This window comes from Nycticebus coucang, chromosome 10, assembly GCF_027406575.1.
Source record: "Nycticebus coucang isolate mNycCou1 chromosome 10, mNycCou1.pri, whole genome shotgun sequence".
In the NCBI taxonomy this organism is placed as follows: domain Eukaryota; kingdom Metazoa; phylum Chordata; class Mammalia; order Primates; family Lorisidae; genus Nycticebus; species Nycticebus coucang.
Genome location: NC_069789.1, coordinates 35,730,117 through 35,743,975, shown reverse-complemented (window position 1 = coordinate 35,743,975; position 13,859 = coordinate 35,730,117). Strand labels below are relative to the sequence as shown.

General features: G+C 44.1%; 1 protein-coding gene across 2 annotated transcripts in view; it reads left to right on the top strand.

Moving 5' to 3' along the window:
• CNIH4 (cornichon family AMPA receptor auxiliary protein 4) overlaps positions 1-13,859 on the top strand; it is a 30,483-nt gene that overhangs the window by 11,368 nt on the left and 5,256 nt on the right. For both annotated transcript variants that reach the window (XM_053605368.1, XM_053605367.1), the window contains exons 3-4: positions 2,785-2,897; positions 12,116-12,256. In XM_053605368.1, coding sequence (XP_053461343.1) covers positions 2,785-2,897; positions 12,116-12,256 — 254 coding nt within the window. The remainder of the gene's footprint in view (positions 1-2,784; positions 2,898-12,115; positions 12,257-13,859) is intronic.

The following is a 13,859-nucleotide window of genomic DNA, read 5'->3' as shown; positions in this document are numbered from 1 at the left end:
GCCTCTGTCATTTTTTTCTATATCAGTTAAACTTGTTGGGTGGTATGAGTTTATTCACTGGTAGACTTCACTGTACAGTAATTAATGTCCACCTGGCCTTTTTTGGGATATCTGTAACGGTAGGCTTTTTGTAAGGGTTTTCTTCTGAGCCATTAAGTTATTATTAGTTTCATTTTGATTTTTGAGACAGAATCTCACAGGATAGATAGAGTGCTATGGCATCATTATAGCTCACAGAAATCTCAAATTCTTAGGCTCAAGTGATCCTCTTGCCTCAGCCTCCTGAGTAGCTGGGACTACAGATGCCCATTACAATGCCCTGGCTAGTTTTTTCTATTTTTCGTAGAGACGTGGTCTCACTCTTACTCAGGCTGGTCTCAAACTCCTGAGCTCGAGAAGTCCACTCGCCTTGGCCTCCTGAAGTGCTAGGATTACAAGAGTGAGCCACCGTGCCTAGCCACGAAGGGCATATTTTCTTACGAAGGAAGAGACAGAAAATAGGACTTTTCTGGGAGAGAGAGTCTCATTCTGTCACCTGGGCTAGAGTGTAGTGATATCATCATAGCTGACTGCAACCTTGAACTCTTGGGCTCATGTGATGCTCTTGCCTTAGCCTCCTAAATTTGAGGGTTATAGGCATGAGCCCCTAGCCCTGGTTACACTTTTAAAAATGCTTACTACATACTGGAAAGTTCCAATTGATTGTAAATCAGGTTTATGACTCAGAAAAATCTCCATTTCTTTGTTTACCAAAAAAAAAAAAAACTCTAAATGCAAGTGTGCCTGAGCTTATACAATATTACAGTGATTTTCAAACATTGTGCTGTGGCACACTGGTGTGCAATGTGAGAGGATCTTAGGTGTGCCATAAAAATATTTAAAAGATTATTAATTAAATTAGGGTGACAGCCATTTACACCGGGGCTGGCGGGTTCAAACCCATCCTGGGCCTGCCAAACAACAATGACAACCACAACAACAAAAAAATTAGCCAGGCATGGTGGTGGGCACCTGTAGTCCCAGCTACTTGGGAGACTGAGGCAAGAGAATCTCTTAAGCCCAAGAGTTTGAGGTTGCTGTGAGCTGTGATGCTATGGGCCACATAGTGAGACTCTTTCAAAAAAAAAAAAAGTTGAAAGAAAAATTTGTACTCGTAGGAAAATTCTGAACTCTCAATTCTTGGTGAATTGAGAACCCTGCTACAATAAATGTTGATGCATCAACTAGAAAGTGATAGCGTAAACAAAGAGAAGCATAGAGAAGGGTATGGACAATCATTTTAAATGGCACACGATTTTTATGGACACCCTATATAATATCAATAGGGCAGGATTCTGGGATTCTGGCTCATTATCGTATCTTGTTTGTTTTAGAGAGTCTCACTTGCCCAGGCTAGAGTGCCTTTGTGTCAGCCTTACTCACAGAAACCTTAAACTCCTGAGTTCAAGTGAGCTTCCTGCCTCAGCCTGTAAAGTAGTTGGGTTTACAGGTGCCCACCACTATTCCTGACTAGTTTTCTTATTTTTAGTAGAGATAGGGTCTTGCTTTTTGTCAGGCTGGTCTTGGACTCCTGAGCTCAAGGAATCCTCCTGCCTCAGCCTCCCAGAATGCTAGGATAACAGGCATTGGCCACTGTGCCTGGTTCATTATCATATTTGGTCAACTTCGAGCTGTGACTATAAGCTTTTATCCTATTTTTTTTTTTTTTTTTTGTCGAGACCGAGTCTCACTGTACCGCCCTCAGGTAGAGTGCCGTGGCATCACATGGCTCACAGCAACCTCTTAACTCTTGGGCTTACGCGATTCTCTTGCCTCAGCGTCCCGAGCAGCTGGGACTACAGGCGCCCGCCACAACACCTGGCTATTTTTTGGTTGCAGTTTGGCCGGGGCTGGGTTTGAACCCGCCACCCTCGGCATATGGGGCTGGCGTCCTACTCACTGAGCCACAGGCGCCGCCCTACTTTTATCCTATTTTTAAGGTTTATTTTTTTCTCCCCTCTGAATGTAAAAGGGTTTCCTAAGGATTTGGGGGATTGGAAAGTGTTTAAGATTGATATTCTGACTTGAAAGGCAACATGTAGGGCAGCACCTATGGCTCAGTGGGTAGGGCGCTGGCCCCATATACCAAGGGTGGTAGATTCGAACCCGTGCCCCGGCCAAACTGCAACAACAACAAAAGTAAGGCAACATGTATATGGATATGAACTATCCCAAATTAGAGTAAGAGGCTTTATTATAGATACTGGAATAGAAAGTAAATACTCTTATTTTTTTTCCCCCAGTTGTTATTCACACCTACTTAATGAATTAATCTAAGCCAGCAGTTCTCAACCTGTGGGTCATGACCCCTTTGGGGATCAAACGACCCTTTCACAGGGGTCGCCTAAATACATCTTGCATGTCAGATATTTACTTTATGATTTATAACAGTAGCAAAATTATAGTTATGAAGTAGCAAAGAAGATAATTATATGGTTGGGAGTCCACAACATGAGGAACTATATTAAAGGGTCACAGCATTAGGAAGGTTGAGAACCATTGATCCTAAGCCTTTGCTTAGAATAAAAAGTAATTAAAATTTAAGTGCTTTATTTTTAAGCAGTGCCCTGCTGTATTTGCTTTGGGTATGCAGTTATAGCAGTATGCAAATCTGGGACATCTAAGTCTAAAAATACTATCAGTAGCTTGTAAGTTCTCTGTACATTCATTGATTTAGTTTCAAGTAACATGTACAGTAAGGAAGGACAGAGCAGTGAGATATAATACTGTGTTCTTCCCTTGCAGTGGGTAATTCCAGAATTGATTGGCCATACTGTTGTCACTGTATTAATGCTGGTTTCCTTGCACTGGTTCATCTTCATTCTCAACTTACCTGTTGCCACTTGGAATATATATCGGTGCGTATAGTTTGTTTAACTTAATGTTTTGTGTTAGAGCAGTTAAAAAAATTAACAGTCTTCTTTTTCCACTAAAATATGTGCCAGTGATAAAATGAAGAGCACTTGCATGGACAAATTTTTCTTCACTCTGGTATACTGGGCAAGTGGCAAATTGCATGGCTCAGTCTATACTGAAAATGCAAATTTGCATATATAAATTTATGAACCATAACGGCTTGGCGCCTGTAGGTCAAGTGGCTGAGGTGCCAACCTCATATACCAGAACTGGTGGGTTAGAATCCAGCCTGGGCCTGCCAAACAGCAATGACAACTACAACCAAAAAACAATAGCCGGGTGTTGTGGAGGGTGCCTGTAGTCCCAGCTACTTGGGAGGCTGAGGCTAGAGAATCACTTAAGCCCAGGAGTTGGAGGTCACTGTGAGCTGTGATGCCATGACACTCTACCGAGGGCGACAACTTGAAGCTCTGTCTCAAAAAAATAAATAAATAAATACATTTATGAAATATGTAATGTATAGTCCTGATGTCTAAAGACTTATGAATTGATTTTTATTGCCTTGGATATGTTTTTCTTTGAAGAATGATGAAAAGCCTGAGATTATAAAACAAGGTCCTGGGTGGCGCCTGTGGCTCAAGGAGTAGGGCGCCAGTCCCACATGCCGGAGGTGGTGGGTTCAAACCCATCCCCGGCCAAAAAAAACCACAAAAAAACCCCACAAGGTCCTTATTACTTATATCTGCAGTTTTTAATTAGACTGTACTTGGATTACTCCAAAGGAAATTACATTTTAAAGCCTGCAAATTAGGTCATTTTTTGTTTGTTTTGAGACAGTCTTACTATGTCACCCTCAGTAGAGTGCTATGACATCACAGCTCATAGCAACCTCAAACTCTTGGGCTTAATGGATTCTCTTGCCTCAGCCTCCCTAGTAGCTGGGACTATAGGCGTCCACCACAACACGGGACTATTATTTGTTGCAGTTGTTGTTGTTTAGCTGGCCCGGGCTGGGTTCAAACCTGCCAGCCTTGGTGTATGTGGCTGGCACCATAAGCCACTGTTTTACGGGCACTAAGCCTGTTTTGTTTGTTTTGAGACAGTCACACTATGTCACCCTTGGTAGAGTGCTATGGCATCACAGCTCACAGCAACCTCAAACTCTTGGGCTTAAGTGATTCTCTTGCCTCAGCCTCTCAAGTAGCTGGGACTACAGGTGCTCGCCACAACGCCCAGCTATTTTTTTTTTTTTGTAGAGACAGAGTCTCACTTTATGGCCCTTGGTAGAGTGCCATGGCCTCACACAGCTCACAGCAACCTTCAACTCCTGGGCTTACGCGATTCTCTTGCCTCAGTCTCCCGAGCAGCTGGGACTACAGGTGCCCGCCACAACACCCAGCTATTTTTTGGTTGCAGTTTGGCCGGGGCCGGGTTTGAACCCGCCACCCTTGGTATATGGGGCCGGCGCCTTACCGACTGAGCCACAGGCGCCACCCCGCCCAGCTATTTTTTGTTGTTGTTGGGGTTGTCATTGTTATTTGGCGGGCCCAGGCTGGGTTCTAACCTGCCAGCTCCAGTGTATGTGGCTGGCCCCTAGCTGCTCAGCTACAGGCACCGAGCCTGTTTGTATATTTTTTTAGAGACAGCGTCTCACTTTGTGGCCCTCCCTAGAGTGCTATGGCAGCACAGCTCACAGCAACCTCCAGCTCTTGGGCTTAGGGGATTCTCTTGCCTCAGCCTCCCAAGTAGCTGAGACTATAGGCCCCAACCACAGTGGCTATCCCCCCACCCTGCCCACCGTAGAGACAGAGTCTCACTTTATTGCCCTTGGTAGAGTGCCGTGGCATCACACAGCTCACAGCAACCTCCAACTCCAGGGCTTAGGCGATTCTCTGTGTCAGCCTCCTGAGTAGCTGGGACTACAGGTGCCGGCTACAACGCCCAGCTATTTTTTTGTTGCAGTTTGGCTGGGGCTGGGTTTGAACCCGCCCCCCTTGGTATATGGGGCAGGTGCCCTACTCACTGAGCCATAGGCGCTGCCCATGTTTGTTTGTTTTTGAGACAGAGTCTCACTTTGTTACCCTTGGTAGAGTGCTGGGAGGTCAGAGCTCACAGCAACCTCAAACTTTTGGGCTCAAGTGATCCTTTTGCCTCCTGAGTAGTTGGGACTACAGGAGCCTGCTATGATGCTCTTCTCTTTTTTAGAGAAGGGGGTCTCACTCTTGCTCAGGCTGGTCTTGAACTCCTGAACTCAAGCAATCCACCCACCTCGGCCTCCCAGAGTGCTAGGATTACAGCCTAGCCACTGCACCTGACGCCTGATGTTTTTATTTTATTTTTTGTAGAGACAGGGTCTTGCTGTATTGTCCATCCTGGTATCAAATTCCTGGCCTTAAGTGATCCTCTATCTTTGCCTACCAAATGGTGGGATGATAGGCAGGAGCTACTGTACCAGCTTCATTTGGGTGATTTTTAAGTATGAAGTTTTTTTTTTTTTTTTTGTGGTTTTTGGCCGGGGCTGGGTTTGAACCCGCCACCTCCGGCATATGGGACCGGCGCCCTACTCACTGAGCCATAGGCGCCGCCCTTAAGTGTGAAGTTTTAAAGTATAGTTAAAATAACGCCAGCATAAGAAAGAATAAAGGTGGAGGAGGCTAGGAAGCATGTGAAAAGATAAGGGAAGGCAGTAGAGGTGAGAGAAGGAGTGGATTTAGGGACGATCTTACAAAGATCATGAGACTAGAACCTGAGCTTAAGAGAAGTTTTAAAATAGCTATATCTCTTTTCCAGAGTGTAAGTGTTCTGAAGTGGAATTTTTTTTTTTTCCGTTTAAGTTCCTTTCTTTTTTCTTTAAAAATTTTGTTTGTAGGGCGGCGCCTGTGGCTCAGTGGTTTGGGCGCCGGCCCCACATACTGAGGGTGGCGGGTTCGAACCCAGCCCCAGCAAAACTGTAACAACAAAAAAAATAGCCGGCGTTGTTGCGCCTGTAGTCCCAGCTCTTTGGGAGGCTGAGGCAAGAGAATCGCTTAAGCCCAAGAGCTGGAGGTTGCTGTGAGCTGTGTGATGCCACAGCACTCTACCAAGGGTGATAAAGTGAGACTCCTGTCTCTACAAAAAAAAAAAAAATTTGTTTACAAAAAAAAATTTTGTTTAGAGATGGGTGTCTTGCTCTGTTGCCCCAGGTTGGAGTGCAGTGGTACAGTCATAGTACATATATCCTTGAACTCCTGTGTTCAAGGTATTCTCCTGCCTAAGCCTCCTAGATAGCTAGGATTACAGGTAAATGCCACTGTGCCCAGCTTCTTTGGCCTTCTTTTTGTTCTCACATGATCTAGTCTATAGACTAGCACCCTAACCTGAGCCCTGTGCTGGTAACATCCCCTTGGATTTCTGATGAGGGCTAGTCCCATGCAGGCATTTAGCACAGCTTAGTCTCCCCACAGTCTCACCAAGGGAAACACAAATTTGAGAGTGAGAGTGGGTACTGGAGCCCCTGAGACTATGAATCTTTTATTTTATTTTATTTTTATTTTTTTGAGACAGTCTCACTTTGTTGCCCTTGGTTGAATGGCATGGCAGTATAGCTCAGAGCAACCTCTAATTTCTTGGGATCCGTTTGCCTCAGCCTCCCGATTAGCTGGGACTACAGGCACCCGCCACAATGCCTGGCCTTTTTTAGAGGCAGGGGTCTTGCTCTGGCTCAGGCTGGTTTTGAACCTGTGGGCTCAGGCAGTCCACCCGCCTTGGCCTCCCAGAGTGCTAGCATTACAGGGGTGAGCCACTGCACCTGGCCTGAGACTGTGGATCTTAATGATATCCCAGACCACAGCATTAATCATCTTTACTAGAAATAAAAATATGGCAAAGGAAGAGCTAGCTTGGCATGGCTTCTTTGTACATAGTACAGACTGTGGTAGAAGGCTCTATGAAGTCAATCAAGTCCAATGATTCCTTGTTACAATAATTATAAAGACAAAGATGACGTAGATTTATTGCCCTGACAACTGCAGTGGCAGGTTAGCTGTCTGCTGGTCACAAGTTTATCTTCACTTAACAAGGTTTAGAAAATCAGGGTGGCATCTGTGGCTCAGTGAGTGGGGCGCCGTCCCCATGTACCGAGGGTGGCGGGTTCAACTGCAACCAAAAATTTTTGGTTGAACTGCAACCAAAAAATGGTCGGGCGTTGTGGCGGGCGCCTGTGGTCCCAGCTGCTCGGGAGGCTGAGGCAGGAGAATTGCGAAAGCCCAAGAACTGGAGGTTGCTGTGAGTCCTGTGACGTCATGGCACTCTACTGAGGGCGGTAAAGTGAGACTCTGTCTCTACAAAAAAAAAAAAGAAAATCAACACAGTGGCCAGTGCTCTTCAGTGCACTGTACTTTATATTGTTGGGCTACAGACATAAGTATATATGTATATATAGAATATAATACGGGCTTTATACAGGACAAAGAGGTAAAACATTAAATAACAAAATATGTTAGTTAAATAAGGGTCTTAAGTCAGTGAAGATAGTTGCCAGATAAGAAATGAGAGAATTCCCTAGGGTTTGAAGGATAAGGGGAGCGGTAGATGGGAAAGCTTGTACAAATACACAAGGTGTATTCAAGGACCAGTCAGACTGAAATCATGTAGAAGAGGGAATAGTAATAGATAAAGCTGGAAAAGTTGAATGCTAGTCTAAGGAGTTTATATAAATATGAGTACTGGTATTATGAAATTCACCCCTTTAAAATATATCAGTATTAATATATCAATATATTTTTAGTATATTTGTATATTTATACAACCTTCACCATGATCTATTTTAGAACATTTTAATCACCCACCCAAAAATCTCCATATTCATTAGTAGTTACTCCAACTCCTGCCTCTTTCCCAGCCCTGAGCAACCACCAATCTGCTTTCTGTTTCTATAAATTTACCTATTCCTTAGCCAAGTGCAGTGACTCACTCCTGTAATCCTAGCACTTTGGGAGGCTGAGGCTGGTGGATTGCTTGAGTTTAGGAATTTGAGACTAGCCTGAGCAAGAGGAAGACCCCATCTCTAAATATAGCTGGGCATTGTGGTGGGCGCCTATAGTCCTAATTGGGAGGCTGAGGCAAGAGGATCACTTGAGCCCAAGAGTTTGAGGTTGCTGTGAGTTATGATGCCACGGCCACCTCTACCCAGGCTGACTGAGTGAGGTTCTGTCTCAAGAAAAAAAAAATGTACCTATTCCACACATAGAAAAGGGATCAATATATAGTCTTTTATGACTGGCTTACCATAATATTTCAAGGTTCACCCATGTAGCATGTATCAGTACTTTATTCCTTTTTGTCACTGAAATAATATTCCCTTGTATGGATATACCACATTTTCCTTATTCATTTACTGTTGATGGGCATTTGGATTGTTTCTACTTTTGGCTGTTATGAATAATTCCCCTATTAGTATTTATATGCAAGTTTTTATGTAGTCATGTGTTTTATTTCTCTTGATAGATATCTAGAAGTGGAATTACTGAGTTACAACTGAGTCATATGGTAACTGTATTTTACCTTCTAGTTGCCTGAGTGTTTTTTTTTTTTCAGTTTTTGGCTGGGGCTGGAGTTTGAACCTGCCACCTCCGGTATATGGAGCTGGTGCCCTACTCACTGAGCCACAGGCACCACCCAGTGTTTTTATTTTTTTTTTACACTTGATCTTAGCCAAAAGGCAGAGAAGTGATTTTTACTTTTTTGATACTTATTTATTGAGACAGAGTCTCACTCTGTTGCCCTAGGCTAGAGTGTCACGGTGTCAGCTTAGCTCATAGCAACCTCAAACTCCTGAGTTCAAGGGATCCTCCTGCCTATAGTCCCTCCTGAGTAGGTGGGACTATAGGCAACTACTAGGCTAATTTTTGTATTTTTTAGTAGAGACAAGATCTTGTTCTTGCTCAGGCTGGTCTCGAACTCATGAGCTGAAGGGATCCTCCTGCTTCAGCCTCCCAGAGTGCTAGGATTACAGACTTGAGTCATGGTGCCTTGCCAAACCTCAGTGTTTTTGAAAGTGGCTGTGCTATTTTATATTCCCACCGACTATGTATCAGGGTTCCCATTTTTCTACACTTGGTATTGTTTCTTATTTTAGCTATATCACTGGGTATGAAGTGGTATCTCATTGTGGTTTCAATTTGTGTTGCCTTAATGACTAATTATGTTGAATATCTTTTTTTTTTTTTTTTTTAATTGAGACAGTCTCAAGCTGTCACCCTGGGTAGAGTGCCATGGCGTCACAGCTCACAGCAACCTCCAACTCTTGGGCTCAAGTGATTTCTCTTGCCTCAGCCTCTCGAGTAGCTGGGAATACAGGTGCCCACCACAACACCTGGCTTTTTTTTGTTGTTGCAGTTGTCATTGTTGTTTAGCAGGCCTGGCCGGGTTCAAACCTGCAAGCCACCGGTGTTGAGTATCTTTTAATTATTGGCCATTCATGTATCTTTATTTGCTTCATATGTTTTCAGACAACTAAGTTGACATGAAATAAATTACATTTTGGGAAGTTTTTTTTTTTTTTTTTTGCAGTTTTTGGCTGGGGCTGGGTTTGAACCCACCACCTCCGGCATTTGGGGCCGTGCCCTACTCCTTTGAGCCACAGGCGCTGCCCTTGGGAAGATTTTTTTTTTTTTTTTTTTGGTAGAGACAGAGTCTCACTGTACCGCCCTTGGGTAGAGTGCCGTGGCGTCACACGGCTCACAACAATCTCTAACTCTTGGGCTTACGCGATTCTCTTGCCTCAGCCTCCCAAGCAGCTGGGACTACAGGCGCCTGCCACAACGCCTGGCTATTTTTTTGTTGCAGTTTGGCCGCGGCTGGGTTTGAACCCGCCACCCTCGGCATATGGGGCCAGTGCCCTACTCACTGAGCCACAGGCGCCGCCCCTTGGGAAGATTTTTAGAAGCATTGTGTAATACTGATTTCATAGAGAGCCAGGAGGTAGTAAAACTAGTTTAGAGACTGGAGTGAGATAATATATGCTGGGACAGTGTTGTGACACTGGGAATTAAAAAGAAACAGGAAGAAAGAACAGGCGAGCATTTGGTGGTCTGGGTCTGAAAAAGAGGAAGGGAGAAGTTAGAGTTGAATTAGAAGAAGTTTTTAAGGACCACCTGAAATGGTAACACCCTTATTAGATAACCTAGAAGTCAGAGAAGAATAAGGCTCTTTGAGACTATTTAGGGATGTTATCTAGATATTAAAATGAAAATACCCTCTATTCAGCTACAAATGGACTAGTGGGATTAGAGAGAGAATCTAAGTTATGGAGCTCAGGCTTTTACATTTCACAGAAGCGATAATTGAGAAACTGATTGTGTAGCAAGAGTGCGGAACCCAAGGTTGCAGTTTAGACATGAAGTAGGAAGAGTTAATGGACAGTGCTGGGTTAGGACACATATGTTGCACAAATGGTACAGTCTGGATGTTGAAGGCCAGGCAGTTAAATTTGTTGATCCTTGGGTGGCGCCTGTGGCTCAGTCGGTGGGGCGCCGGCCCCATATGCCGAGGGTGACGGGTTCAAACCCGGCCCCGGCCAAACTGCAACCAAAAAATAGCTGGGCGTTGTGGCGGGCGCCTGTAGTCCCAGCTACTCGGGAGGCTGAGGCAAGAGAATCGCTTAAGCCCTGGAGTTGGAGGTTGCTGTGAGCTGTGTGAGGCCACGGCACTCTACTGAGGGCCATAAAGTGAGACTCTGTCTCTACAAAAAAAAAAAATTTGTTGATCCTCCCAAAAAAAAAAAAAGAAGTTGAACTCAACTCAAGTTGAACTTTTTTTTCTAGACAGAGTCTCACTTTATCACCCTTGGTAGAGTTCTATGACATCACAGCTCACAGCAACCTCCAACTCCTGGATTTAGGCGATTCTCTTGCCTCAGCCTCCCGAGTAGCTGGGACTACAGGCGCCCGCCACAACCCCTGGCTATTTTTTTTTTGTTGCAGTTTGGCCGGGGCTGGGTTTGAACCCACCACCATTGGTATATGGGCCGGCACCCTGCTCACTGAGCCAGCGGCTCCGCCCGTAACTCAACTTCTTTATTTTCCCAATTTCCATAAGGGAGTTTCTAAGAAACTGGTGGCTCACATGTGTAGTCCTAGCACTCTGGGAAGCTGAGGCAGGTGGACTGCTTGAGTTCAGGAGTTGGAGACCAGCCTCAGCCAGAGTGAGACGCCGTCTCTATTAAAAATAGAAAAACTTGGGCGGCGCCTGTGGCTCAAGGAGTAGGGCGCCGGTCCCATATGCCAGAGGTGGCGGGTTTAAACCTAGCCCCGGCCAAAAACCACAAAAAAAAAAAAAATAGAAAAACTTGCCAGGCCTTGTGGTGGGCGCCTGTAGTCCCAGCTACTCAAGAGACTGAGGCAAAAGGATCTGTTGTGCCCAAGAGCTTAAGATTGCTGTGAGTCATGATGTCATAGCACTCTACTCAGGGCAAGAGCGAGATTGTGTTTTTTTGTTTTTTTTTTGTCCAGAGCTGGGTTTGAACCCGCCACCTCTGGCATATGGGGCTGGCACCCTACTCCATTGAACCACAGGCGCCACCCCAAGATTGTGTTTTTAACAAAAAAAAAGAAAAAAGTTTCTAAGAAATTGATTAAATTGGTTTGGTTTTGGAGCCTCCTTTAATTTGGAAAGAGCTGTAGGTATGACTGGTTTGGTAGTTTTCCACAGAAGACAGGTAAAAGTTCTAAGTGCACAAAATACCCCTTTTTAGAATGTTACTGTATTATGTTTCAGGGAGTGGAAAATTAAAACTATTGTAACTTCCGATGGGAAACTTAAGTGGTAGCCTATGACATCATCATATTTCTGTGTCCATATTTGGTTTGACTTTAAAGCTGCCTTTTTTTTTTTTTTAGAGATAGTCTTTAGCTGTAACATCATAGGTCACAACAACCTCAAATTCTTGGGCTCCAACAATCCTCTTGCCTTAGCCTCTTGAGTAGCTAGGATTACAAGCCATTACACCTGGCTATATTTTTAGTAGATTTGGGGTGTGGTTCTTGCTCAGGCTGGTCTTCAACTTCTGAGCTCAAGGGATCCACCCACCCGGCTTCCCAGAGTGTGAGCTACCACACACGGTCCCTAAAGCTGCTATTATTGGTTCACTTATAAAGGTTGATTATTAGTGATTGCTTGTTTTTGAATACTTATGCCTATTATTTGATTTTCCTTCTAATGTGTGTATCCTTTAATTTATCAGATACATTATGGTGCCAAGTGGTAACATGGGAGTGTTTGATCCAACAGAAATACATAATCGAGGGCAGCTGAAGTCGCACATGAAAGAAGCCATGATCAAGCTCGGTTTCCACTTGCTCTGTTTCTTCATGTACCTTTATAGGTGAGTTTAGCATTTTCCTAGATGCCAGGTTTTTGGTGGGTGAGATACCACCTATTCTCAAGGATTTTTGCATTGACTTTGCAGAATTCTGGGGGATTGTGCATATTTCTTGTGGCTGTGTAGTTTTGTCATGTAAGTCATTGCATCAGTATTCTGTCTGACCTACGATAGATTTAGTTATGTGTTAGCTGTTGAGATTATGAACATGCTTAAAACTGTCTTCGTTACAATCTTTTCATCTCCTAACATTCAGCTCTGAGGTTTCCCGAACTGGTATAAACCTTAATAGGTATCCTCAGAGGCAGTCCTACTAATGGGTTTTGGGGGGCAGCAGCTTTCAACAACTTATATCCAAATCGTGTTGATCTTTTTTGGCAGTGAGGAATTTAGGTGTGATGTTAATTCTCTAGCCTGCTAAATGGTCTCTTTTGGTAAAATTGCATCATTCTTCCAGTTATAACACATTAGAAGTAAGAATGGAAGAATAAAGGATTGGCTGTCAAAAACTGGAACTCCTTTGTCATCCTGTTATTATTTTTTTTTTTCTAGAGATAGAGTCTCACTCTATCACCCTTGGTAGAGTACTGTGGCATCACAGCTCACAGCAACCTTCAACTCCTGGACTAAGGCAATTCTCTTGCCTTAGCCTCCTGAGTAGCAGAGACTACAATGCCTCGCTATTTTTGTTGTAGTTTGGCTGGGGCCAGGTTCAAACCCTATTTGGGGATGGTGCCCTACCCACTGTGCCACAGGTGCAACCCCATGTCATCCTGTTTTAAATGTAAATTTATTCCCTTACATTTTAGAGGTGAACATGTCACTTTTTTCTTTATTCATTGCAGACCTATAGAAGAGAGAAAAGGAGAGAAAAAAATTCATTTGTGTATATGATTTGATTAATTCACAAGATACAAGTCAGGCTTAACCTTTATATCAAAGCTTTAATTAGATCATTCCTATTTTTTCCTTTTGCAAAATTTTAATTTTTCTTTTTATTTTTTTTAGACAGAGTCTCACTGTGTCACCCATGGTAGAGTGCTGTGGCATCACAGCTCCCAGCAACCTGAAACTCTTGGGCTTAAGTGATTCTCTTGGCTCAGCTTCCCAAATAGCTGGGACTACAGGTGCCCACCACAACACCCGGGTATTTTTTTTGTTGTTGTTCTGTTGTTGCAGTTGTCATTGTTGATTTTAGCTGGCCTGGGCTAGGCTTGAACCCTCCAGCCTTGGTGTATGTGGCTGGCACCCTACCCATTGAGGTACAGGTGCTACCACAAAGTTTAATTTTCCTTTCTTTTGTTTTTTTTTGAGAGACAGTTTTACTTTGTTGCTCTCAGTAGAATGCTGTAGCATCACACAGCTCACAGCAACCTCTAGCTCTTGGGCTTAGGTGATTCTCTTGCCTCAGCCTCCTGCGTAGCTGGGACTACAGGCGCCCACCACAATGCCCAGCTATGTTTTGTTGCAGTTTGGCTGGGCCTGGGTTTGAACCCGCCACCCTCCATATATGAGGCCAGTGCCCTACTCACTGAGCCACAGGTGCTGCCCCAAAGTTTAATTGTTCACAGAGGCATAAGGACTCTTGGAAAAAACTTTTTTTTTT